General features: G+C 55.2%; 2 protein-coding genes across 3 annotated transcripts in view; both read left to right on the plus strand.

Annotated features, from left to right (window-relative positions):
* The first annotated feature begins 3,197 nt into the window (after positions 1 to 3,197).
* On the plus strand, positions 3,198 to 5,907 carry SFTPC (surfactant protein C). Its single transcript, XM_082620733.1, has 6 exons — positions 3,198 to 3,327; positions 4,061 to 4,219; positions 4,562 to 4,684; positions 4,912 to 5,022; positions 5,369 to 5,516; positions 5,707 to 5,907. Exons 1-5 carry the CDS (start codon positions 3,286 to 3,288, stop codon positions 5,504 to 5,506), a joined length of 573 nt encoding a protein of 190 aa, XP_082476859.1. The 5' UTR covers positions 3,198 to 3,285; the 3' UTR covers positions 5,507 to 5,516; positions 5,707 to 5,907.
* An 881-nt stretch (positions 5,908 to 6,788) lies between these two features.
* The window catches only part of BMP1 (bone morphogenetic protein 1), a 40,608-nt gene continuing 23,818 nt past the window's right edge, over positions 6,789 to 23,578 (plus strand). The window contains exons 1-8 of one of the 2 annotated variants that reach the window (XM_082615696.1): positions 6,789 to 6,976; positions 14,069 to 14,182; positions 16,981 to 17,145; positions 17,331 to 17,448; positions 17,751 to 17,929; positions 18,684 to 18,789; positions 20,542 to 20,666; positions 21,173 to 21,288. In XM_082615696.1, the coding sequence (XP_082471822.1) occupies positions 6,823 to 6,976; positions 14,069 to 14,182; positions 16,981 to 17,145; positions 17,331 to 17,448; positions 17,751 to 17,929; positions 18,684 to 18,789; positions 20,542 to 20,666; positions 21,173 to 21,288 (1,077 nt within the window). In that variant the 5' untranslated portion in view covers positions 6,789 to 6,822. The remainder of the gene's footprint in view (positions 6,977 to 14,068; positions 14,183 to 16,980; positions 17,146 to 17,330; positions 17,449 to 17,750; positions 17,930 to 18,683; positions 18,790 to 20,541; positions 20,667 to 21,172; positions 21,289 to 23,578) is intronic. The other variant, XM_082615697.1, reaches the window with a different exon arrangement.

Here is a 23,578-nt window from a genome sequence, read left to right on the forward strand (position 1 = left end):
CCCAGAGCTGAGCTGGCCAGTGAAGCATTGAGGACATACTGAAGGAATAAACTACTGACCCCTCACCAGGAGCCCCCTCATGTTTGGTGACAGTCTTATTATCATTGAATAGAATTACATGTTGGCTGCGTGCATGCTCCTTGCCCGGAGGGAAGCCTCAGGGAAGCACAGTCTCAGGGCTGGTCCCAGGGCCGGCAGGCTTTTTGGGAAGAAAGGCAACCAAAAACACCCATGTAGCTGATGGGGACAGCAGTGCCTGCTAAGTGGCAGATGAAAGTGCATCAGGAAGGCTAGGCGATCTTGGAGGAGGGAGGGGGCGCCGTAGGCTGGGGTGGTGAGCACAGATGGGGTGTCATTGGTTCTTGCCTGGGCTTTTAGGGTGGGTGGTATTCAGAGAAGTAAAGAAGCATTGAAGGTGCGTTTTCCAGGAAGGAGAAATGGCCTAAGTAAAGGCCAAAAATGTGAAAAACCTGCAGCAGAGGGCTGGTGTGGGAGACGAGGTGACAGCCATGCATGCCCAGCGGAAGGTCCTGCCCCCGTTCCTGAGAAGGAAGACAAGAAACCTCTACCAGGTCAGTGCCAGCATCTGAACTTCCCTTATGAAACTTGAGCTCACCCTTCCTTCCCCAACCTCCAAATAGGCAAAAACAAGTTAAAAAAGAAAGAAGAAAGAAAGAAAAAAACAAAGTTGTAAGAACCACAGTCTAAGGGCAGCCTGCAGGGGAGACTGAGGACCCAAGAGAGCCGAGGCTTCTTTCCAAGAAAGAGATCCCTTTCCCAGCAGCCAGAGATGATGGCAAGCCCTAAGCCCAGCACCTGCTCAGAACAAGCCCCACAGCTGGACTATGTGCCCCCTGCCCCAGATGCCCACAGGGACCCCCGAGATGCTTGCCCTTCTCCTTGGTTCTCCCGTTGGCCCGCTGCCCACCTGGCTCAGGTCCAGTATTCGTGAGTCAGCCAATCAGTTCCAGTGTTGCCAGGACAACCGGGGGGCGGGAGTGGGGGCCTGGGCGGGCAGGGGTGGGCCCTGCAGGCAGGCTGTCTCCTCTGCATCTGGCACCTGCACGCAGCTGAAGCTGCACACAGTTGAGAGGAGGATGCTTCTTCCCCCTTTCTCCCTGGAGCCCCCTCCCCCTCTTTCACTCCTCCTAGGACACTTGCTGTTAGAGGCTTAGGCAAATATTTAAAGTGGCAGCTGGGGGGTGAGTGGGGGGGGGGAAACAAACACTTCTGTCCCTCTCTCCTTCTCTGAGCTTCCCGGGGCTCTCAGCTCAGATGCCATGCCATTGTGCAACCTGGAGGCTGAAGGCTCTCCAGCTGGAGAGGGGGTCCTTGTGGGGACACGGGAGCCTGCAAGGGCTGGAGAGTTGGGGGCCAGCTCATGACTGAAGGGCAGGGCCAAGGTGCGAGGGGGCCCCAGCAAGGGGCAGGAATTGGGGTGAAGTGTTGGAGTTCACTTACAAGGAGGACAGGGGGTGAGGCCAAGAGTGGAGCGAGGTGTGGGGCTCTGACTTAACACTGGCCTGAAAGTTTAGAGGTGGAGGCGCTCTAGGGACCACCTGGCCCAGCAAGTGGAGGGAGCCCAAGAGAAAGGATGCAGCCATTAGTCGACGTGGTTTAGTACAACAAAACAACAGAGATGGCTTCGGGCAAAGAGCAGGAAAAAGGTAGAGAGGAGAAGAAGATCCAGAAAGTGGTTCATATATGGGTGAGTAGCATTCTCAGGGCAAATATAGGATCAGAGGACATAAAAAGAAGAGTGTCGAGAGGGTAGGGTGCGAATCAGCACCAGGCAGGTGGGCTGATTCAGGGACGAGGAGATGGGGACCCCGTCCGTCACCACCCCCAGCCCTGTGCAAGGTTGTCTGGTTCTAAGTGTCAGGCATGGAACTGCTATCATAAGCCTCCAGCTTGATCTCTGAAAATGGTTTGCTATTCACTTGATACAGGAAACCCCACAGAATCATGCAAATCCAGAAGTTCAAATCTTCGTGTTCATTTTAGGAACATCTATGAAACTGCTCAGGCTGTCGAAGGTATGCATATCCAAAAAGCCACCAAGTATTTGAATGATGTCACTTTGCAGAAGCAATGTGCGCTGTTCCCTCGTTACAACTGTGGAGCTGGTAGGGGTGCTCAGGCCAAACACACCTTGTTACAATTTGGGGGCTGGACATAGGGTCGGCGGTTCAAAAAGAGTACGGAATTGTGCTGCACATGCTTCAAAATGCAGAGAGTGATGCTGAACTGAAGGGTTTAGATGTGGATTCTCTGGTCATCAAGTGCATGCAGGTGAACAAGCCTCCACGATGCAGCACAGAACTTCACAGAGCTCACGGTTGGATTAACCCCTGTAGGACTCCCCCCGCCACATGGAGATGATCCTCCCTAAAAAATAGAGCAGATTGTTCCTAAACCCGAAGAGGAGGTTGCACAGAAGAGAAAGCTGTCCCAGAAGAAACTGAAGAAACAAAAACATATGGCTTGGAAATAAATTCAGCATAAAATAAATGCAAATAAAAGTAAAAGCAGGTTAGAAAAAAAAAAAAAAAGCCTTCAGCTTACGAACAAGCCTATGCCAAAGAAAGAAAAACTGTGTGTTAGTAAGCATTTATAACCAGAGGGGACAGTGTTCAGAATCTGGGCAAGAATGACTGGGGGCATGTCTGAGGTTAGGTACGAAATGTGTGGGAGGAGGTGAGGCAGATACTTGAAGTGAAAATCGGATGTTCTCAGAGAATTTACGAACCATTTATGAACGCCCACACTGATGCCAAAGCACCCCGTGCCTTTAGTACTGTCCCTGCGGGTCCACAGGGGCTCCCCTTCCTGGAGCTCAGCCCTATGCTTGGGGGAAGTTCTGTTGGGAAATGTGGTGGACCCATTGGGTCAGACCCTTGGTTGCCTAAGAGGTTCAGCCTGGCAGAAGAACAGGAAAAGCCAAAGGACTGCAGGGGCAGGTGCCGGCAAGAATGGCGGGCACGCCAGCAAGACACCCGCGGTGAGAGGTGTAGATTGCCCAAGGGCAGGTTTGCTCACCTTACCCAGCTCTGCTCTTGCTGGGGCCAAGAGGACTCATGTGCCAGCGCCAATGGCCCTTAGGCACTCTTGCAGCTAGCTTATCGGGGCCTCGGCTCTGGAGGACCAGGAACAAACAGGCTTCAAAGCGGAGGGCTTGGCTGGCAGACAGGGGCTGGGTCTTTCACCTCTGTCCCCTCTCTCTCCTGGCACATATAAGACCCTAGTCACACTTGGAGATGAGGAGGGGAAGGTGTCTACCGCGAGATGGATGTGGGCAGCAAAGAGGTCTTGATGGAGAGCCCGCCGGTGAGTTTGATCGTGTGTGTGCGCGTGTATGCGGGAGTGTATCTGTGTGTGGTGGGCCCTACCTCCTCCAACCTCTGGGCCTGTTTCCTCATCCAGATTCATTCACTCAACTAACTTAGGACTGTGCTAAATCAAGATAAGGACACCAACCACTAAGACAGAGACTCTTGGAGAGATAGACTTGTCAGCCACTAATTCCCATATGAGGGGCCGTGAGCCACCACAGGGGTCAGTGGAAAGGGCTGTAGAGAGCACTGGGTAAGGAGCCACTACTCGGGAGATCACAGGAAGCTTCGCAGAGAAAACAACATTTGAGCTGGCTCCAGAGGAACTAGTTGGAGCTCACCAGCTTGAGAAGAACGAAGGCATTGCAGGAAGAAGGGATAGTATGCATAAAGGCATGGATTGGGGGGCGGGGTGAGGCAGGACAGAGAGGGACTAGGCATGGTTGGGATGCCAGAGGTCTGGAGGAAACAGCAGATGAGACTGGTGAAACAGTCTCTCTTGGGTCTCTCCAAGCCAGACCTCACTTCTAAGCATCTATGGGTTTGTTGGAATCCAGGCCCCCTCCTCCAGGAAGCCTTCTCCGATCTCCTCAGCCCTTCTCTGCATGTCCATAGCATTGGTTGTTCAGCCTCGGGAGAGTGTGGGAAGGTGTCCTGGCTGTGCAGGGAGAAGAAAGGGCATCCTCATGACCTCACACCTGTCTCCCTCCCTGCCCCCACCATGTCAGGACTACTCAGCAGTCCCTGGGGGCCGGTTCCAAATCCCCTGCTGTCCTGCGAGCATCAAACGCCTTCTCATCATGGTCGTGGTGGTGGTCCTTGTTGTCGTGGTGATTGTAGGGGCCCTGCTCATGGGTCTTCACATGAGCCAGAAACATACTGAGATGGTGAGCAGGCCTGGAATGGGGTGGGCAGTGGGTACAGGGCAGGCCAGACAAAGGCCCTGGGATGGGGTGGGCAGATAGCAAATTGCCCAAGGGGAATGAGGGGAGGAGGCAAGTGGCACCTCAGGGAAGGACAGAGGTGGGAACAGGGTGGCAAACCTGGCCTGGGCTTTTTCACCAGGCCCCTGCCCCATGGTGGGATGACCTGTTCCCTCCAGCACCTGATTCCACTCGGCCTCTCTGAGCTCCCAGGGAAGAAAAAATTGCATTTGAGTATAGAGGACTGAGGGTGGGCATGATGAGTGGGGAAAGAGGAATGCCAGGCAGCACTATGCCCTCCCCTAGGTCCTAGAGATGAGCTTCGCGGGGCCGGAAGCCCAGCAACGCCTGGCCCTGAGTGAGCGTGTGGGAACCACTGCCACCTTCTCCGTTGGCTCCAATGGCATCGTGGTGTATGACTACCAGAGGGTGGGTGTGCCTGGACCTCTTGACCCTAGGGCTAGACCGTGCTAGACCTATCCAGCTGTGGACTCACACATGTCCACCTCTCCCCCCCGCCCAGCACTTTTGCCTGAGCCCTAGATTCCAGTATGACTCCCTCCCGTCCCCAACCTAGAGGGAGATGGCCAAGGACCAGAGTTAGGAGCGAGCTAGGCAGCGCCTTCCCGAACCAACTCTGGGGTTCCTGTGCCCAGCTCCTGATTGCCTACAAGCCAGCCCCGGGAACCTGCTGCTACGTCATGAAGATGGATCCGCAGAGCATCCCAAGTCTTGAGGCTCTCACTAGAAAATTCCAGAACTTCCAGGTGGGTGTGTGGGTAAGAGCGGGCTGTCTCCCTCCCAGGGCTGCTATGAGGAGCATTGAAGATGATGGTTCTTTGTCACCTGTAAAGCGCTGCTCCTCGTGGACTGACAGGTGAATGCCCTCCTGGGATTCCCCTGCACCAAACCTTTCCTACCCATTTACCATCCCCACCCCACAGGCCAGCTGCTGGCCTCAGCTGAGCCCACACACCCCCTGGGGGCTTCTGACTCCAGCACAGCCCCTTCTTTACTCAGAAAGATTGCCTGACACACCTGAGGTCCCACAATAAGGGCCGCAGGTGAGACAGAAACTCAGTTCCCAGCCTCCAAATCAAGTGCTCTTTCCAGGCCGAGCCCTCAGTACCTACCTCTAAGCTGGGCCAGGAGGAGGGCCGTGACACCGGCTTGGCATCCTCCGGGGACCTGGCCTTCCTGGGCAACACCGTGAGCACCCTGTGTGGTGAGGTGCCCCTCTACTACATCTAGGACCCATCAGGTGAGCAGGTGTGACCTCCTCCAGGGCGCTGGAGCAACAGTGGCCCAGGATGGTCATGTCAGCGGACCAGGCACTGGGGGAACCACGGAGGCGGGGTCACCTACAGAGCTCAGGGGAGGGAAGGTTCACAGGCACCACCACCCCACGTCCCTCTCCCTCACATAATAAACATTGTTCCTTTGCTTTGCAGGGCCTCAGCAAACCCCAAAGGGACAGCAAAGCTCCAGGAGCAAAGGGTTTTGAGCAGACAGGCAGGAAGCCGCTCCTGCCAATACCACTGGGACTGGTCCTGGAGAAATGGGAGCTGTGGGGAGAGGTGGGCAGAGGAGAAGCAGCTCCTAGGGCCCAAGGGGGTTCCTACACCAAAGAATAAAGCAGCCTGATTGAAAAACGAGGGGTGTACCTCGTCTATCCTCTCACATGCCTCAGTCCCGCTCTTGGTGGGGGCCAGCCAGGGGAAGGCTAGGGCCTTGGGCACGCCAAGCGGGCTTTCCCATTCTCCCCCGGTCCCAGGGTGATGAGGCGAGGGGACTGGGGAGCAATCCACGGGCTTCAGGCGCCCTCCAGTGGCGTCTCCCGAGGGAGGGAGCGAGACGGAGACGGCGAGAGACAGAAGGACAGAACTAGAGGGACAGGGACCGAGATGGGAGAGCGCGAGGGTCCGAGAAAGGCAGAGAGCGAGAGCCGCAGGCGGGGAAACACGGCCCAAAATCGGGGGACGGAGCGAGGCGGAGGCGGCACGATTGACCCGACGGCGTGTTCCGCGGCCCGGGAGGGGCGCCGGGCCGGACACCCCGGGGCCCGGCGCCCGGCGCCCCCTCCCCGGCCCCGCCGCCCCGCGCCCCGAGCCTCCCGAGCCCCCTCCCGGCCGGCCGGCTCTACACCCTCCCCGCCTCCGGCTGGCGCACGTCCCGGCCCGGCCGAGCACGGTCCCGGCCCCGAGGGGGGCCGAGCTCCAGGCGAAAACCCGCCCTCCAGCGAGCTCATTTCCCTAAAGAGGGGGAGAGGGAGGGAGGGAGAGAAGGAAAGAGACGGAAAGAAGGGAAGGGAGAGCGGAGAAGCCGGGCCGGAGAGGGGGCGGGAGACAGGAAGGAGGGAGGGCGAGGAGAGGGAAGGGGAAGAGGTAGGGAGAGCGCGGGGGGAGAGCGGGCGGCCGGGAGCGCCCTCCCCTCGCCGCCAGTCCTCCGCTTCCCCTCTCGTCCGCTCCCGCGTCCGGGCGCGACCCGCCGCCGCCGCCGCCGCCGCCGCCGCCGCCGCCACCGCGTCCGCCGCCGCCACCGCGTCCGCCGCCGCCGCGCCCGCCAGCATGCCCGGCGTGGCCCGCCCGCCGCTGCCGCTGCTGCTCTGGCTGCTGCTGCTCGCGCGCCCGGGCCGGCAGCTCGACTTAGCCGACTACACCTATGACCTGGGGGAGGAGGACGACGCGGAGCCCCTCAACTACAAAGACCCCTGCAAGGCGGGTAGGCGCCCCCCACCCCACCGGCCGGTGCCGGGGCGCCTGGGCCGGGCGCGGGCGGGCCGGGGCTGGGAGGGAGGCGCGGGCTGCTGAGGGTTCGGGGTTGGGGGAGGACAGTCCGGTGTGGGAAGCCGGGAGCTGCCTGGTTGGCAATGCAGTGGGGAACAAAAGAAAGAGGGAGAGAGGGAGGGGGAAGTTTGGGGGACTTTTAGGGACTGAAGTTTTGCTGCTGTTGGTGGGAGCTGCCGTGGCTGTCTCTGGTCTCTCCCAGAGGATTCCTGCCCGGGTCCCAGGAGAAACCTGCTGCCAAGGAGGCTTTTCCTTCTACTGGAAACTTTTCCGGCCAAACTCCTCTGTGTGTGTGTGTGTGTGTGTGTGTGTGCACTTTTCCCTTCTCCCCCATCCCGGGCTCCAGCACACTGGTGTTTTCCAGCCTGTCTGTCTAGGCTGCCCTGGGGCTGCACGTCTGTCCCGCTGGGTTCAGGGAGGCCTATATCTCCAAGGAGCAGGTCTCCTGAGGCCCCCACCCAGCAAGTGGAAGAAGAAAGTTTTTCAAGGGATCCTCTGAGATCATGCCCACTGGGAATCCCATGATCCCCACAGCGGCAGCAGGTTTCTGACCTCGGAGACAGCTGTCAAAGTCAGAGAAGCCAGCCCAGGACAGGGACTTAACTTCTGCCCGTGTGCCAGAGGACCCTATTGAGGCCAAGTGGGGTCGAAAGGGGAAAAACAGAGAACTCAGATACTGTATATCAGTCCTCTCTGTCCCACAGACACTGGAGGCTAATTAGCCCAGGTCAGGGCCCTGGAGTGAGTGAGTGAGTGAGTGAGTGTGTGTGTGTGTGTGTGTGTGTGTGTGTGTGTGTGTGTGTTCTTTGTCCATGAAGACCCCGTGTAACCCTTTCACTCCTCCTGGGCCCAGAGGGATTCCCCCCCACCCCCCGCCGCCCCGCCACACAGAGTGACCAGATGGTCATGCACTCCAGCCGTTTGCCTGATCGGATGACCCTGAACAGGCTGCCTGGGACAAGAGAACACACAGGGCATAAGATACCAGAACCTTTCCTCGACTTCCTGCCTCTGACTTCAGACTGTCTCCAAATAGCCAGAGCCAGGGCAGTGGCACAGTGCCTGGAGTTCTACAAGTGCCTGTGTGGAGCATGAGGTGTTGGGGGGCAGGTTGCCCTGGTCCTGACCCGGGGGACCCCTCTTTGGGTGATGGATCAGAGCAAACTGGAGGAATAAGAGTCCTTCCCGTGCGAGGAGGAAAAGCCAGTCCCTCAGCCCTTCCTCCTCCTCCCCTGCTGGGCTGTGAGCAAACCAGACATTAGCCTCCGTCTTTCTCGCTGGGCTTGGGGTGGACATGAGGCTAAGTGGACAGAGTGTGGGCTTTGGAGGCAGGCAGACCTAGCTGTCAATCCTGGACCCATAACTCATTAGCTGTAGTGTCTTGGGAATGGTAATTATCATCTCTGAACTTTGCTTTTCTCACCTGTAAAATGGAACTGATAATATGATTCCCCGATTCTCCGTAGAGCTGGTGGTAAGGATTAAACGTGAGAACATATATAAAATGCATATGAGAGCGTAACACTCAGTAAGCACTAAATAAATGTTAGTGGCCTACCCCCTGTTTTCTGTGCCTCGTGCTCTGACTCCATTTTTTTTCTGAGGGAATAGGCTTGGTTTTCAGGAGAAGGGAGTGTCTCCCTAACCCCATCCTGGTGTCACTTATTCATTCAACTGGTCTACATTTACTAAATGCCTAAGAGGTGCCAGGCCCTGGCCTTGATGTTGTGGGAGATACAGAGAATTATAAGTCATGCCCCCTGCCCTCAAGGAGCTTACAGTCCAAAAGGGGCACAAGACACACATGGACATAACCAACTGCGCAAACCAAGGAGGGAAAGCCCGAAAGGCTCAAGGAGTCTCTTGCCCCTCTGCAGCCCTGGGTGGTGGTGGCAGAGAAACAGTGATTACAGTAAGCTGGGAAGTTTGGGGAGGTCTTCGTGGAGAAGGAGGGCTGGGCAAGGTCTTAAAGAATAGGTAGGAAGCCAATCTGATGTATTTCACTAGGGTTGGAAATTGGAGGGATATCCCCAGTCTCAGATTTCATGGAAGGGAGGGGCTCGCTGAGCTGGAACTGCAAATGAAGACTCTGGAGAAAGTTCTCCGGCTCGTGGGGCTCGTGGGGAGCTGGGCCAGGCCTGAGGGTGGCCAGGAGGGCCTGACAAGGCCAAGATTCAGGGTCAGACCAGGCTTCCCTCCTGGGTGTGACTGGTGCAGCCCTGCCTCCCTCCGGCCTGACTCCTAAGACCCCACACCGACACCCTCAGGCCTCAGGTCCCCAGGCTCTTTCCTCTGTTTGTGTTAACCTCTCCTGCCTTCACCTCTTGCCCCCTCTGAGCCCTGCCCTCCAGATGCGGGAGGTGGCAGTGGCAGGCGTGTCTGGCTTTACTTCCTTTGGATGCACCTGGCTGTTCCTGCTCCCTCTACCCACTTGATGCTCTCCAGCTCTCTCCTTTTCCTCTCCTCCTCCCATCACGTCGAGGACCAAGAATGAAAGCCCCATTGACTCCCTGGCTCACCTGTGATCTCTCAGGAGAGCGGGGCCTCTTCATTTGAGGTCACCTCTTGCTGTTACCATCAGAGTGATGGTTTACTGTTGCAGTAAGGACAAAACTAAGACCCTTGATACCCTGGAGAGGTGCCTGGATCTTCTGGGCAAGACCAGAACAATGGGCAGGAAGCCAGGCTGGCCTGTGTGTGCTCAGAGCTGGTTCCACCAAGCCCTCTCTCTCTCCCAGGGAGATTGCGAGTCAGCCCTGATTTCCTGTACGTTGGGATGCCAAACCATCAAGGGAATCCTTCCCTAAGATTCCCAGTTCCATTTGGCTGCCCCAGATGACTCAGGACTCTGGGAGGGACCTTAGAGGCAGGAATTGGGACACAGCTGCTCCCATCAGCAGAGAAGCCCACAGGGCTTCTCCTGAGCCAGCAAACACCTTACTTCAGCCTCACCTGGCAGCTCAGAGGTCTGCTTTGGGGAGGTGAGGTGGGCCAGTAGCTCACCAGCCCTTGTCAGCATCCTCATCCCAGGGGCTTTGTAGCCCAGGTTTGGACTTCAGGGAGCCTCAGAGGAGTAGGTTATCAGCTCCAGAGGTTGAGAAACAATTCCTTCTCTTGCCAGACCACATTCCCCCTCCAGACACGCTGAATGAGTCACCCACCCACCTATACCCCTGCTCCATGAGTCACCTTCTCTTTTAGGTGCCCCAAGGGAGCAGGAAAAGTCTTCCCAATCTCCCTGGGCTCCAGATGGAGGAGGACCGATGGGACTCGCCCAGAAGAAGGAACTCTCAAAAATTTTAGTTTCTCCAGGGGTTTTGGGAGAAGATATTGGGGGAGGGGAGGCAGTAGAATGTATCACTCCTCAGGCCACTGAAGCTTACCTCCTGAGGATAGCCTGGGGAATCGGCTAATCTCTCTCTCTCTCCTCTCCCCTCCCCTCTCCATTTCTAAAGGTGCCCTTCTCCTTCTGGGGGTGTAGCCTGTGAAATGGGGTATGCATGTGTAGTTCTTTGTGTGTTTGAAAACACTAGGGCTTGCACAGGGAAGTAGTCAAGAGTGTGTTTTTTGCACATTTGTGGGTGTGCCCCTGCTTTATGGGCAAGTCTGTTCAACTGTGCACGTTGGTACCCCTGAGTACATGTAAGTGCATGTGCAAATGTGCACCTGTGTGTAAATGTACACCTGTGATTAAGTACACGCAAACACTTGCAGGAGCTTACGCATGTCCTCCCCCAGCAAGAAGCTTGCATCTGTGTAATGGGACATGCGTAGTATGCCTGGTACACATGGCTTTGGGGCTCCCGTCGCACCAGCCAGGCTCCTCTCCCTCCCCCTAAAGGGGGAGGAGACTGCAGTGAGGAGGCCGACCTGAAGGGTGCGATGCTTACTCTCTTCTTTCCTCTCCTGCTGGGGGTCGGGTGTGTGTGTGTGTGTGTATGGCAGGGGTGGGGTGGGGGGGGGACTGGCTATGGAGCAGCCATAAGTACTCCTGGCTGGTTTACAGCTGGAAAACAAAACAAAAACTTTTGATCCTGTGTTGAAAACAACTACTATCCTAACCTTGACCCTGACCCAGGGCTTCCTTCCTGGTAAGGAGGGGCATCCTGGACTCTCCAGGATCCAGATTCCCTAGCTTCCCCGGAGGGCATCCCAAATGGACAGGGCTTTCAGGCCCAGCTCCTGGCCATCAGGCTCTCCTGCCCAACCCCCATCTCTCCCCTCCCCCCTCAGTTCCCACGCATTCTTCAGTCATGACATTCCCACCACAGGGCACTGCTGGCAGTGAGCTCCACGTCTAGGCTAGCCCAGAGCGTGTCCCGCCTTCCGCTCACCCTGCCCTGCACACCGCCTTGGTCCCCCAGGCCAACACAGTTCTGTGGCCTCTGTACTTGGAATTTAAGGTTCTGCTTCTGAGCACCTGGGGACTTCACTCAGCCAGGAGGCCAGTGTGGGTGAAAACGCTATGCCCTTGAAAGTAGAGAGCTGAACTTGATATTATAGGGCTACTATTGGGGCGATATTAACGGTGGCCATTCCATGGCTTCTTACTATGCTCCAGGCTTTGTGCTAGATGCTTCATTTACATGCCTTATTTCATGCAGTAATCCTGGGAGACAGATTGTTTTATTTGGTCCTTTTTTATATAGGAGAAAATTGAGGTTTAGAAGAGTTCATATGACTTGTCAGTGAGAAGTAGTCAAGCTGGGATTCAAAGACAGGTCTGTCTGACTCCAAAGACCTTGCTGTTTGCAGCTATGTCTGAAGATGAGTCTAAATGTCCAGCCACACGTGTACTTGGTGATGTCTGCGGGTGTGGCTGTGTGAGCCTGGCGGTGCAGCGTCTGTGCAAAGGTGCAAAGTGAGCAGAGGTGTGAGGGCATTCACGTGGGACATGAATGCCCGTATGAACACTGGCACATAGGACCCGCCACCACCTCCGTGGGGTGTACCTGCCATCCCATATCCTTGCTAAGGCCACCCTTCCATGTCAGCTGAGAAGCGCCTTGTATTGCTGTCCCATCAGTTGCTGAGCCAAGGCCGCCAAGGGTGATGTTTTCAATAAGAGAATCTTTCTCGTGTGGAGGAAGAACTTCTGGGCCACCTACCAGCTGGTGACCTTGGCCAAATCATTTCCCCACTCACATCCAAGTGTTTTGATCTCTCAAGTCAGGGAGGTGGGCTCGAATCTAGCCACTATCTTATCTCTCCAAGAGTTTGTAATGGGACACTCCTAGGCAAGTGTATGGGTGGAGCTTGGCTTAATGGGCATGTCCCTGGTGGGCCAGGAATAATGAATTCATTAATATGAAAGCACTTTGTCAACTGGAAAGCACCGCATAAATTTCAACAGACGTTTACATAAGGTGTCATTATTGCTACTCTTACTGGCTTAATGGGCTTGGAACTTGCACTTGGGTTTGTGTGTGGTGGAGCTTCTGCATGTGTGTTGTAGGACTGTCTGTGATGTGTGTAGTTTTGGGTGGATGTGTGTGTCTGAGTGAGTATTTAGAATATGGGTTCTGCAAGATGGTGAACTTCAGTTCAGTGAGCACTGGACTGGGAATCAGGAGGCGTGAGTTATAAACCCAGCCTTTGTAGTGACTAGCAACATGGTCTCAGTTAAATCATTGCCCTTCTGGGCCTCAGTTTCCACATCTGTAAAATGGAAAGTTGGCCTAGATAACTGCTAAAAAGTCACTCCCACATTCTGCCCATCCAGCTCCAGGTCACATCTGTAGAAGAGTGTGTGTCTGGGGCACATGTTTGCAAGCCCAAAGAATATCGACGTGATCCTTCACTTGGACAAACGTTATTGAGTGCCTCCCACCAGAAGGGGTGGTATGGGTGCTGCTTGTGTGTGCAGGGTTGTCTCTGTGACTTTTATAGCTCTGTTTTTGATGGCATGGCTGTGGATGTCACCGTGTGTCTGGAGGAACACTGGCCCATGTGTCTGATTCTGTGTTGATGAGTAGGACTGTGTGTGTGTGTGTGTGTGTGTGTGTGTCTGTGTGTGTGTGTGTGTGTCTGTCTGTCTGTCCACCCAATGGGCCATCTGGGGAGGAGAAACCTGTGTGCAAGGCCTCAAGGTTAAAACAATTTGTGTAACGCTGCCCACCAGGCCTGTGTAGCTCTTGGGATGAGAAGCAGATGTCACTGTGGGTGGAGCTGGGGGGAGGCTGCTCTCTGCTCCACCTCCAGCCCAGCCTCTCACCTCCCCCACAGCAGCCCAGCATGAAGCTTGCATCTGAGCTCCTTCCAAAGCGCTCAGCTCCAGGGCCTCTGTTTCTCAAAAAGCAGACAGACTGTTTAACCCATCCCTCTGGAAACCTCACCCCGCAGCTCCAGAAGTCAAAATGTCCCGTTAGGGGGGTTCTTTTCCCCCAGGCCTTTCTTCCTCCAGAGAGGGGACTCTGAGACTCAGAATATGAATCACTTGAGAACTATTAAACCTTTTCCTCCAAGCCCATCAGGTGTCCTGGCTCCCTTCAGTATACGCTCCCCTCAATGTAATCGAAATGGCATTTGTTAAGTGAATTCCATATGCTCAGCACAATGCTAAGGTTATGGGCCCCCGAAGTAGACACTCAGTCCTCTCATCCCCTTTTATTTTCTTGGTAGCACCCATCCCTTCCTGGAATTCTCGAGCTCTGTATTTGTTTACTTGTGTTTCTTTGAAGGTCAGTTTCCTGCGAGCAGGGACCTCTTCTGTCTTGCTAATCACTGGAGTAGCGCCGGCCCACAGTAGGTGCTTACTAAGCATTTGCTAAAGAATGTTGGAATAAATGACACGACTGTGGCTTTCAGTAGCTAACAGTCTGGTGGGGGTGGGCATCCGCTTTGCTGAGATTCCAACTGAAAAATGATCATGAGTCTCCCTAGAGATCCTCAAAGCCCCCATGTCCCTTCCCCTTCGTCAGAGGGCACTTGAGGATTACAGTTGCTGGGGCCAGGGGCTGTGCCCACAGGGCTGGGCTTTCAGTGCTGGGTTGGGGGACTGACTCGCCCCGGCCTCTTCTCTCTCCAGCTGCCTTCCTTGGGGACGTTGCCCTTGATGAGGAGGACTTGAGGGCCTTCCAGGTGCAGCAGGCTGCGGATCTCAGACAGCGTGCAACCAGCAGGTCTTCCATCAAAGCTGCAGGTACACCCAGTACGGGCTGGCCCCTCTCTGTCCCAGAGATGGGTTCCAGAATTGGAAAAACAAGGAACCTCCCTGTTCCCAGCCAGGCCCTCCCAGGACAGAGGCCATGAGCTTCAACCCAGCATAAGGGCTTGTCTTCCCTTGGGATATCTTTATCCCTTCCCCAGAGCAGTGGCAAGTGTAGACATACCCAGAAGCTAAGCACCCACATTGTTTTTTGCTTACAGTCTACAAAGTACTTTCAAAAGCATGGTCTAACTTGACCGTCCCCAAACACCTTCACAGGTAGGTCAGGACAACTCCCACTTTACAGACACAGATCTTCCTCAACTTATGATGGTGTTACATCCTGATAAACCCAGCATAAGCTGAAAATATCTTAAGTCAAAAATGCATTTGGGGGGGCTTCCCTGGTGGCTCAGTGGTTGAGAGTCTGCCTGCCGATGCAGGGGACACGGGTTCGTGCCCCGGTCCGGGAAAATCCCACATGCCGCGGAGAGGCTGGGCCCGTGAGCCATGGCCGCTGGGCCTGCGCGTCTGGAGCCTGTGCTCCGCAACGGAAGAGGCCACAACAGTGAGAGGCCCATGTACTGCAAAAAAAAAAAAAAAATGCGTTTAATACACCTAATCTACTGAACACCATAGCTCAGCCCAGGCTACCTTAAAGGTGCTCAGAACACTTACACTAGCCTACTGTTGGGCAAAATCTTCTGACACAAAAGCCCATTTTATAATAAAATGATGAATCCCTCACATAATTATTGAATACTGTCCCGAAAGCGAAAAACAGAATGGTGGTCTGGGTACAGAATGGTTGTAAGCGTATGGGCTGTTGCCCGTCGTGATGGTGTAGCTGGCGGGGAGCTGCGGCTCACTGCCACTGCCCAGCATCTCAAGAGAGGATCACACTGCCTCTCACTAGCCCAGGAAATTCAAAATTCGAAGTACGGTTTCTACTGAGTGTGTTATCACTTTCATACTATCAAAACGTTGTAAGTAGAATCATCCTAAGTCAGAGACCATCTGTACAGAAACTAAGAGTCACGGAGGGAACGTGACATGCTCAAGGTCCCAAAGCTAGTCAGTGGCAAAACTGGGACAGGAGCCCAAGCCTTCTCACTCCAAATCCCAGGCTCTTCGCTGCACATCTCAGTCCCTCCTGGCTTCCTCTCCTGCTCCCATTTTGCAAGACTCTACGCATCCTTTAAAGCCCATCTCAAGAGCTTCTCTTGTGAAATCTTCCCCGATCGTCCCCGAGTCCTGACCATGCCACCATTCGCTGTGCTCTTTCCTCTGGGCTTACACGGTTAGCATCTCACAAGTCGCACCACACTGCAATGATGTGTTTATATGTCTCTCTCCCCAGCTGGACTCAAAGCTCTTCAGGGTCAGGGGTGGGTCCAAGGACCCCCCCCCCCACCTCAACGAGCCTGGCACTTGTGCATGTGTGGGGGAATGGGAGGGTTGAGGGCCTGGGCTGTCTGGGTTCTGTCCAGCCTTCTCACCGCTCTGGAACGTGGTCCTGCTCACAGGTAACCCTCCCATTGCCCAGGTGGGGGATTCTCACCTGGGACCTGTTCTGGGCACACTCTGGTGGTGCCAGGCAGTTGTCCTATCTGGCAGGAGGGAGGATCCTGGCATGGGCAGGCCATGGAGTAAAGGTCAAACTACCCCAGAGAGCAGCTGGCATTGGAGGGTGACCTGGTAGCCTGGTAACTAGCAAGGCTTACTTGACCTTAGTGAGGACTAGTAGACATGGGACAAGAGGAAAGCAGAATGGAGATTGGATAACTTGGACTTGCCACTAACCCACCATCTGACTTTGCGCAAATCTTGGGCTTTAGTTTCCTCATCTGTCAAACATAGATAGCGACACTTGCCCAGTCCATCCAGAGAGCTACTGTGTCAAATGAGAACATGTACTTGGGAATACTTAAAGAGGGCATCAAGCTCTGTATGCTCCATAAATATGAAGGTTGATTGGCTGAGATGGGACTGTTGCCTAGTCTCAGGTCCCCTGCAGGTCTGGGGAAACAAGTACACCGCTGTTGTCTTTTTCACTGACAGTCAGTTCTCTCTGTTCATGGTACTTATGAATAGAGTTATAGAATAACCTTACAGTTATTCCATAAAGTCACTGCGAACACTGAATTAGCAAATTCTGAGCCATTACTCCTAGGAGAAATAGAGGGTTAGGTTCCTGCAAGCCTCTGGTCACATTTTCATCAACTCATTAATACGTAACCCAGTCTTATGTGTGTTTCTATTTAAAGACACCTTAATTAATATAGCATTGATTCATTAACGTTGAACGCATGGCCAACAGCACTGTAACTCATGCCTGAACAAAGCGTCTCTAACCCAGGTATTTTCTCCATAAGGTACATCCCAGCCCTCTTGCACTTGGGAACACTGGACAGCCCTTCAGCACTACAGGGGGGTAAGGGGAGGGTCATTTTAAACAGCAAACTCACCAAGAAAAAGCACAAAATGCAAAAAATGTTGCACTAAATAGATCGTGAAAAAGATATTTACAGTATAAGCTGAAACAAGAAGGCAGCCTGTCGCCTTGTTCAGGCTCAGCTGGGATCATGCCTGTTGGGTGACTTAAATTTTTCACTGCTCTGTGCATGACAGCAAGTGACCATGAAAGAGCTGAAGGTATTGATTTGGGGGTTACAAAGAACTTTTACTGAGTGGGCAAATACGGAATCCCTAGATAATGAGGATCGGTTGTAATTTGCTTCCTCTTGCTCTTCATTCCCTTGCTACCAAATGCCTTCTTCTTTCAATTTCAGGAAACTCTTCCACCCTCAACTGTCAGAGCACTAGTGGGCAGCCGCAGAGGAAAAGTCATGGGAGATGGAGAAGCAGGTCCCGGAGCCGGAGGGCAGCAACGTCTAGACCAGAGCGTGTGTGGCCCGATGGGGTCATCCCCTTTGTCATCGGGGGAAACTTCACTGGTGAGCATGATATCGGACGTGTGGGGAGCAGCCTGCACCCTGGCCTGGCCTCAGGACAGCCCCATCGTGCATGATGGCGTGAGTGGTGCCTTCTGCCTGTCCAATGAACGGCTGACTCTTTAGCAATGGGTGGAAGTGGGCCCACCTGGACAACCGTGACAGCCTGGCCTCCCTGGTCCTGGCAGGCAGCCAGAGGGCAGTCTTCCGGCAGGCCATGAGGCACTGGGAGAAGCACACCTGTGTCACCTTCCTGGAGCGCACAGACGAGGACAGCTATATTGTGTTCACCTATCGACCCTGCGGGTGAGCAGGGGCCCCTGGGCACTGTACCCTCGGCCATCACCCCAACCCATGTTCTGTCCCGAGCACTGCAGCTGTCCCATCTGGGCACGGCCCTGCGTCATCTGTCCCCTCCCGCCATGGGGCATCTCCCCAGGAGCTGCCCCGGATGTGGCTCAGACCCCAGCACACAGTCCGGGCATCCCGCACTCGGGTCCCTCCCCAACCCCTCCGCTCCCTGGCCCCCCTGGCAGCCACACCCGACCCCTGAGTGGATGCACTCCCCCAGCTCGGGACCGCCCCCCTGAGCTGGCCCCGCCCTCCAGGTGCTGCTCCTACGTGGGCCGCCGTGGTGGGGGCCCCCAGGCCATCTCCATCGGCAAGAACTGTGACAAGTTCGGCATCGTGGTCCATGAACTGGGTCATGTCATCGGCTTCTGGCACGAACACACGCGGCCCGACCGAGACCGCCACGTCTCCATCGTGCGCGAGAACATCCAGCCAGGTACGCGCTTCTACCTGCCCCTCCAGGGCTCCTGGTCAGGGTGGGAGCTGCTCCCTCAAGCCATCGCCTTTGGTCAACTCAGCATTATAGTCCCAGCCAGCTGGGTAGTCACAGCCCTGCCTGGGGTCCAGACCCTTCCCCTGCAGCATCTCCTTCCTGTCAGTAGCAGCTCAGGGACTGCAGATCAGTTTTCAGATGGGGGGCCAGGCCATGGCCAGGTCCTGCACACAGGGGCTGTCTGGAGCAGCCAGAACCCCCCTGGCCTTTAGGGTGGCGGGTGGGAAGGGGTGGGCCCATCCCCCATGCTGCCTCAGCCTTTCTCTTCACTTTTCCCCAGTCTCCCGCTCTTGGCCTATGCTGTCTTCTAAGGGGTTTTTCCTCTCTCCTTTCTCCTCACTGTGCTCTCTTTCTTCCCTCCTTTCCTGCTTCCTCCCTTTCTTCCCAGGCCTCCTCCACTCTTCACCGCTCTCATCTCCCTGTGGTTCTAGAAATGGGTACCTCCTTCCCATCTTCCCTTGAGCCTTCCCTCCAGCAAGTCCTCAACCCCACCCCCCACCGCCCTGCTGGACAGACTCTTCTAGAGACCCGCCCCTCCCCCAGGCTTCCCTTGGCAGCTGCCCAGACCCTCAGGTAGGGGGGGCACCTCTCAAGTGCAGGGAGGAGGACCCCGTTCCCCACCCTGAAAAGGTAGCACTGCATCCCGCACAGACCCGCCCGCTCCCACCTCCCCACACCCTTTTCCTGGTCTTCGCAGGGCAGGAGTATAACTTCCTGAAGATGGAGGTCCAGGAGGTGGAATCCCTGGGGGAGACCTATGATTTTGACAGTATCATGCATTATGCCCGGAACACATTCTCCAGGTGAGCGACGGGGCCCCGCCTCTTCCGGGGCAGCCCCGCCCCGCCCCGCCCCGCCCCGCCCCGCCCTCCGTAGGCCTCCCGCTTCGCACTATCCTCCCCTGCTGGGGGCGTTGGGGGCGTTGGCGAGGACAAGGGTGGGCCTCTGGGTGGCTGCGGCCCCCGAGCAGAGGACCCGTGGGTGCTGCCCGCCCTGCTGTCCTCTTCCACGGTGGGTCCATGGCAGGGCCGGGACTCACAGAGCCTGGGTTCTTCACCTAGTACTGGGCACACCTGGCCCCGGAGGCTGAAACCCAGCTGCTGTGCAGCCGCGTAGTGTGCTGTGGCCCCGGAACCGTATCCGCCCGAAGGAGCTGAGCTTTTCCCCTCAACCCTCAGCCAAAGGGGGCATGATGGGTCTGCCTTTTCGTAATTGGCTGATGGGCACAAAGTCTGGCTTCTGCCCTGGACCAGCCCCGCTCCCCAGCTCACGAGCACGTATACACCTACTCTTTTTTTTTTTTTTTTTTGCGGTACGCGGGCCTCTCACTGTTGTGGCCTCTCCCGTTGCGGAGCACAGGCTCCGGACGCGCAGGCTCAGCGGCCATGGCTCACGGGCCCAGCCACTCCGCGGCATGTGGGATCCTCCCGGACCGGGGCACAAACCCGTGTCCCCTGCATCGGCAGGCGGACTCTCAACCACTGCGCCACCAGGGAAGCCCCCTACGCCTACTCTTTATCCTGGGCCTAGGTTCCCAGAAATCACAGCCAGAGCTCCCAGAAGTAGTGGCCCAGCCTCCCCGTCCCAGCTTCTCCTTAGCAGAGTGTGGGAAACAGCCCCTCCTCCTCCTCAGCCTCCCCCCAGCCCCCTGCACCCCAGCTCGCACCCCCTCCTGGCCTTTCCCGTGCCTGGCTCTGTCCTCATCCTCTGTCTCTGCTCTCCCAGACCCTGGCCCTCCCCCTCTCCTCAGACACTCCTTCTAGACCCACTCTTCCTGCCTCCAGACCTGAGGGAACAGAGACCAAGGAAGGGTGGTGAGGTCATCCCACCTGCCGCACCCACAGACCACCCCCTGTACATTTCCCACCACATCCCACCCCACCTCCTGCTGAGTCCTCCCCGGCTGGGTGTGAGTCAGGGGCCCTGGGGAGGTGGAGCGACGCCTGCTCCCGCTTTCTCCTGCTCCTCCCAGATGGAAACATCCAGGACCTAGCAGGCAGGAACAGAGGGGACAGGGGACACTGATGGATCAGGAGCTAGCGGGGCTGTCCCTGGGGTCTGGTCTGGCCACGGTGGAGCCTGCCCTTTGGCCTTGTCCCACGTGACATCAGGAGTAACCCGTGCCAGCAGGGCGAAGTATTGGCCCTGGGTAGTCCTGGGAGAGGTGCAGTCAGGGCTGAATCAGCACAGGGGGCCTCAGAAGCAGGGCCGGGCAGGGCTGAGACATGACTGACTAGAGGTCTGGAGCTCTCCCGGGGCTGGGAGTTGGGCCAGACTGAGCCGGAGCACCGGTGGGTCCCCAGGGCCTCCTAGGTCCATGTCCCCGACCTCCCAAAGCGTTCCTGGGGCTCCCCCAGGCCCTGTGGTATGGCTGCCACGGAGCAGGGTGGCTGCTGGTCAGTGGGCAGTGTAATGACAGGGTGAGATGTCTCCACCCGTCCCTGACCCTGCTGAGGAATGTCTGGGCTCTTGCGGGGTCGTGACCTCCGGTGCACGCAGGCCAGCCGCCCTCCTTCCCATCGGACTCTCACCCAGGCTGGGCTTCTCCTCCTCAGGGGCATCTTCCTGGACACCATCGTTCCCAAGTACGAGGTGAATGGGGTGAAGCCTCCCATCGGCCAGAGGACCCGGCTCAGCAAGGGGGACATTGCCCAGGCCCGCAAGCTCTACAAGTGCCCAGGTCGGGGCAGGGGTGGGGACAGGCCAGGGTGGGGTGGAGGGCAGGCCCTGGGGCCAAGAAGGTTGAGGCTGTGAGACTTAGAAAAGGCTGAGGCTGCCTGGTGTCGGGGGACGGGGCACCCAGGGAGGGGAGGTGTTCAAGTTACAGACCCAAAGTGGGGCTTGGATCAGGTGGGGAGATGCCGAGCCACCCATCTTCTGAGGGTGAGAGTGAGGGACAGTAGGAGCAGAAAATGGGGGGTGCAGAGCGATTCTCAGGGAGTGAGATGGAGTGAGGCCCCCCAAGGAGCTTGACCTTAACTCTGGAACCCATGTTGCCTTGACAACAGGGCATCCTGCAGCACTAGGTAGAACGGAAAGGAGAAGGGATGGATCTTAAAGGGACAGGGCCATCCCAGACTCTCTCCTCTCCCCCAAAGGATGCCAGGGCTCAGGGCAGGGAAGCCAGAAAGTTGGGGGGATTGGGCACGTGCAGCCAGCAACCCAGTCATTTCCTTTCCTTGACAGCTTGCGGAGAGACCCTGCAAGATAGCACGGGCAACTTCTCCTCTCCCGAGTACCCCAACGGCTACTCCGCCCACATGCACTGCGTATGGCGCATCTCAGTCACACCTGGGGAGAAGGTAACTGAGCATCCTCTCCTCTGCCAGGACCCCTGAGTAGGAGAGCTTAGTCCATGTGGCTGTGAGTGACCTCCCTGGGGAATGTAAACTCATTCACCCTGCGGGATGATGAGAGGCTTCTACTAATAGTTGTATATAAATGCTAACTTGTGAAGAGCATTTAGTATGTGCCAGACATTTTTCTAAGTGCTTCTCAGATCCATTCACGGGCTTTTCATGTGGCGTCTGGACCTCTCACCCACCCCTGGACCTTCCATGTCCTTCATATTTTTATTGCTCCCAGGAGTCAGCTGTAAGGCTTTATTTCCCTTGATTGGAACTTGGTTCTTAATGTCCTAGTGCAGCCTTGAGCTGGGTTAGATTTTATTACCGGTCGCATTGCTCATTCCAACAGCATTTTGAATCAGAATTCCACCGTCCAGCAGGTAGCCGTCCTCACTCTGCCATGAGCTCATTTGATAAGCATGTCTTCTGGGTGTTCCGAACCTGGCCTTTGCTCAAAATATTGAACAGGACATGAATTAAAGCAGATCCAAGATCTCCCTCTGAATTGACATTGACCCAGTAATCTGCAGGCTTCAGGCAAAACTATTCCACTAGCTATGACTATGCTAAATGTCATTACCAGCCAGCCACTGGTCACCACCTTATTGACCAACCACCATATGAGCTGCTTCTGAGACCAGGCCTTTGTCATCTTGATGTCTCTGGCACAGGAAGTGATTAATAAATGCCGAATACATGGATGAATTGCCTTACCAAAACAAATCCACCAGTTTCACCAGTTGGTAAATCCCCTTTTAAAAAGGAAGTGAGATTTGTCTGATGTACCTTGTTTCAAGTGAACCCCAAAGTAGTCAAGTGTTTCTTTTCTAAATGGTCATAGACCATCTGTTTAATTGGGGATCACCGTTGAACTCAGTGGTTTGCAATTCCCAGAATTCACTCTAAACCCCCTTCCCAACACACGCATGTGCATGCACGCATGCATACAAACCCCTTTTGAAAACTGGGAAAGATTTTGTTCTGAGTTCTCAAGATTACAGACACTGCTCACATCTGCAAGTTATTTGAATGTCCTCTGATGTCATTTTTGAGTCTAGAGGCAAAAGCCAATTTAAAGAGGCGCTCGCTGACTCTCCTTCTGTATTATTGAGCTTCTATTTCCTTTCCAAACGATGCTGATTTTATTTTTTATAATTTGAAGATCGTCCTCACTTACGACAGGCTTTTATGGAGAGCTGAGTAATTCCCTATCTCCCTTGGTTAACTTTCTACCATCTTCCCTCAAAAGTGAACCCACCCCTTCCTTGTTCTTCTTGTTCTGAATCTAAGTTAAAAATTGCAGTCCTTTTCACTGTCTTGTAGTGACCTTGCCCTGGATTCCTTCATTCCTCTGCTGAGGGTCTCCAGCCTTTGGAAATCTCACCGCAGATAACAATAATAATAATAACAACTAATGATTATTGAGCCTATGATTGGCCAGGCATGTGTTAAATCTCTGTGTTATGTCTTTTAGCACAAAGTTATAGGCTGGGTGCTAATGTTAGCCTCATTCTGTATATGAGAAAACAAACTTGGAAAAATTAACTTGCCCAAGATCTCATAGATCCTAGATTATGACATAAAAGTCTGTGATTGAAATACTCTGTGTATTCCAAAGCCTTGTCCCATTCCAACAACTAAGTGCCCTTCGGCAACTTGTGTGACCACTAGGTGCCCAGTGCTGGGCCCAGCCCTGGGGATGGACAGGTGCACGAGACAGTCCGCGGCCCCACGGAGCACAGAGTAGGGTAGAGCATCCCTTTCTTTCCCATTCAGGAGGTTTGCTCAGTTGGCAGGCATATGGCAACTTGGTCAGGACCCTCTTCTTTCCTTGCTTTGTGGGCTGGCATGGGCTGGCCCTAGTCTCTAGAGAACACATGGCCTTGCCTTAGGAGCCTCTCTCTGCCTGGGACCTGCTCCCTTCATAGCTCCCACAAGACTCCCCATCCTTTTTCAGAGGCCTGCCCGGAGCTCAGGGAGAGAAGTGGGCTACAGATAAAAATTGCAGATTAACCAGTGCATGATTGTAGAAATGCAGAAAGTAAAACTCACCCATGGTCCTGGTTGAAATTGTAGAGTTGTAACTGAACCAAAGATGGAACCCTGGGGGACAGAAACATTTAAAGGCTGGGGAGGCAGAAGAGGATGGTATCATAAAGTTGGCATGGCCACTTTTTGTTACTTACCAATTATGTGCCAAAGTATTGGCATCGTACATGCACAATCTCATTATTCCTCACAGCCG

The sequence above is a fragment of the Mesoplodon mirus genome (assembly GCF_964341445.2).
Source record: "Mesoplodon mirus genome assembly, chromosome: 1".
In the NCBI taxonomy this organism is placed as follows: domain Eukaryota; kingdom Metazoa; phylum Chordata; class Mammalia; order Artiodactyla; family Ziphiidae; genus Mesoplodon; species Mesoplodon mirus.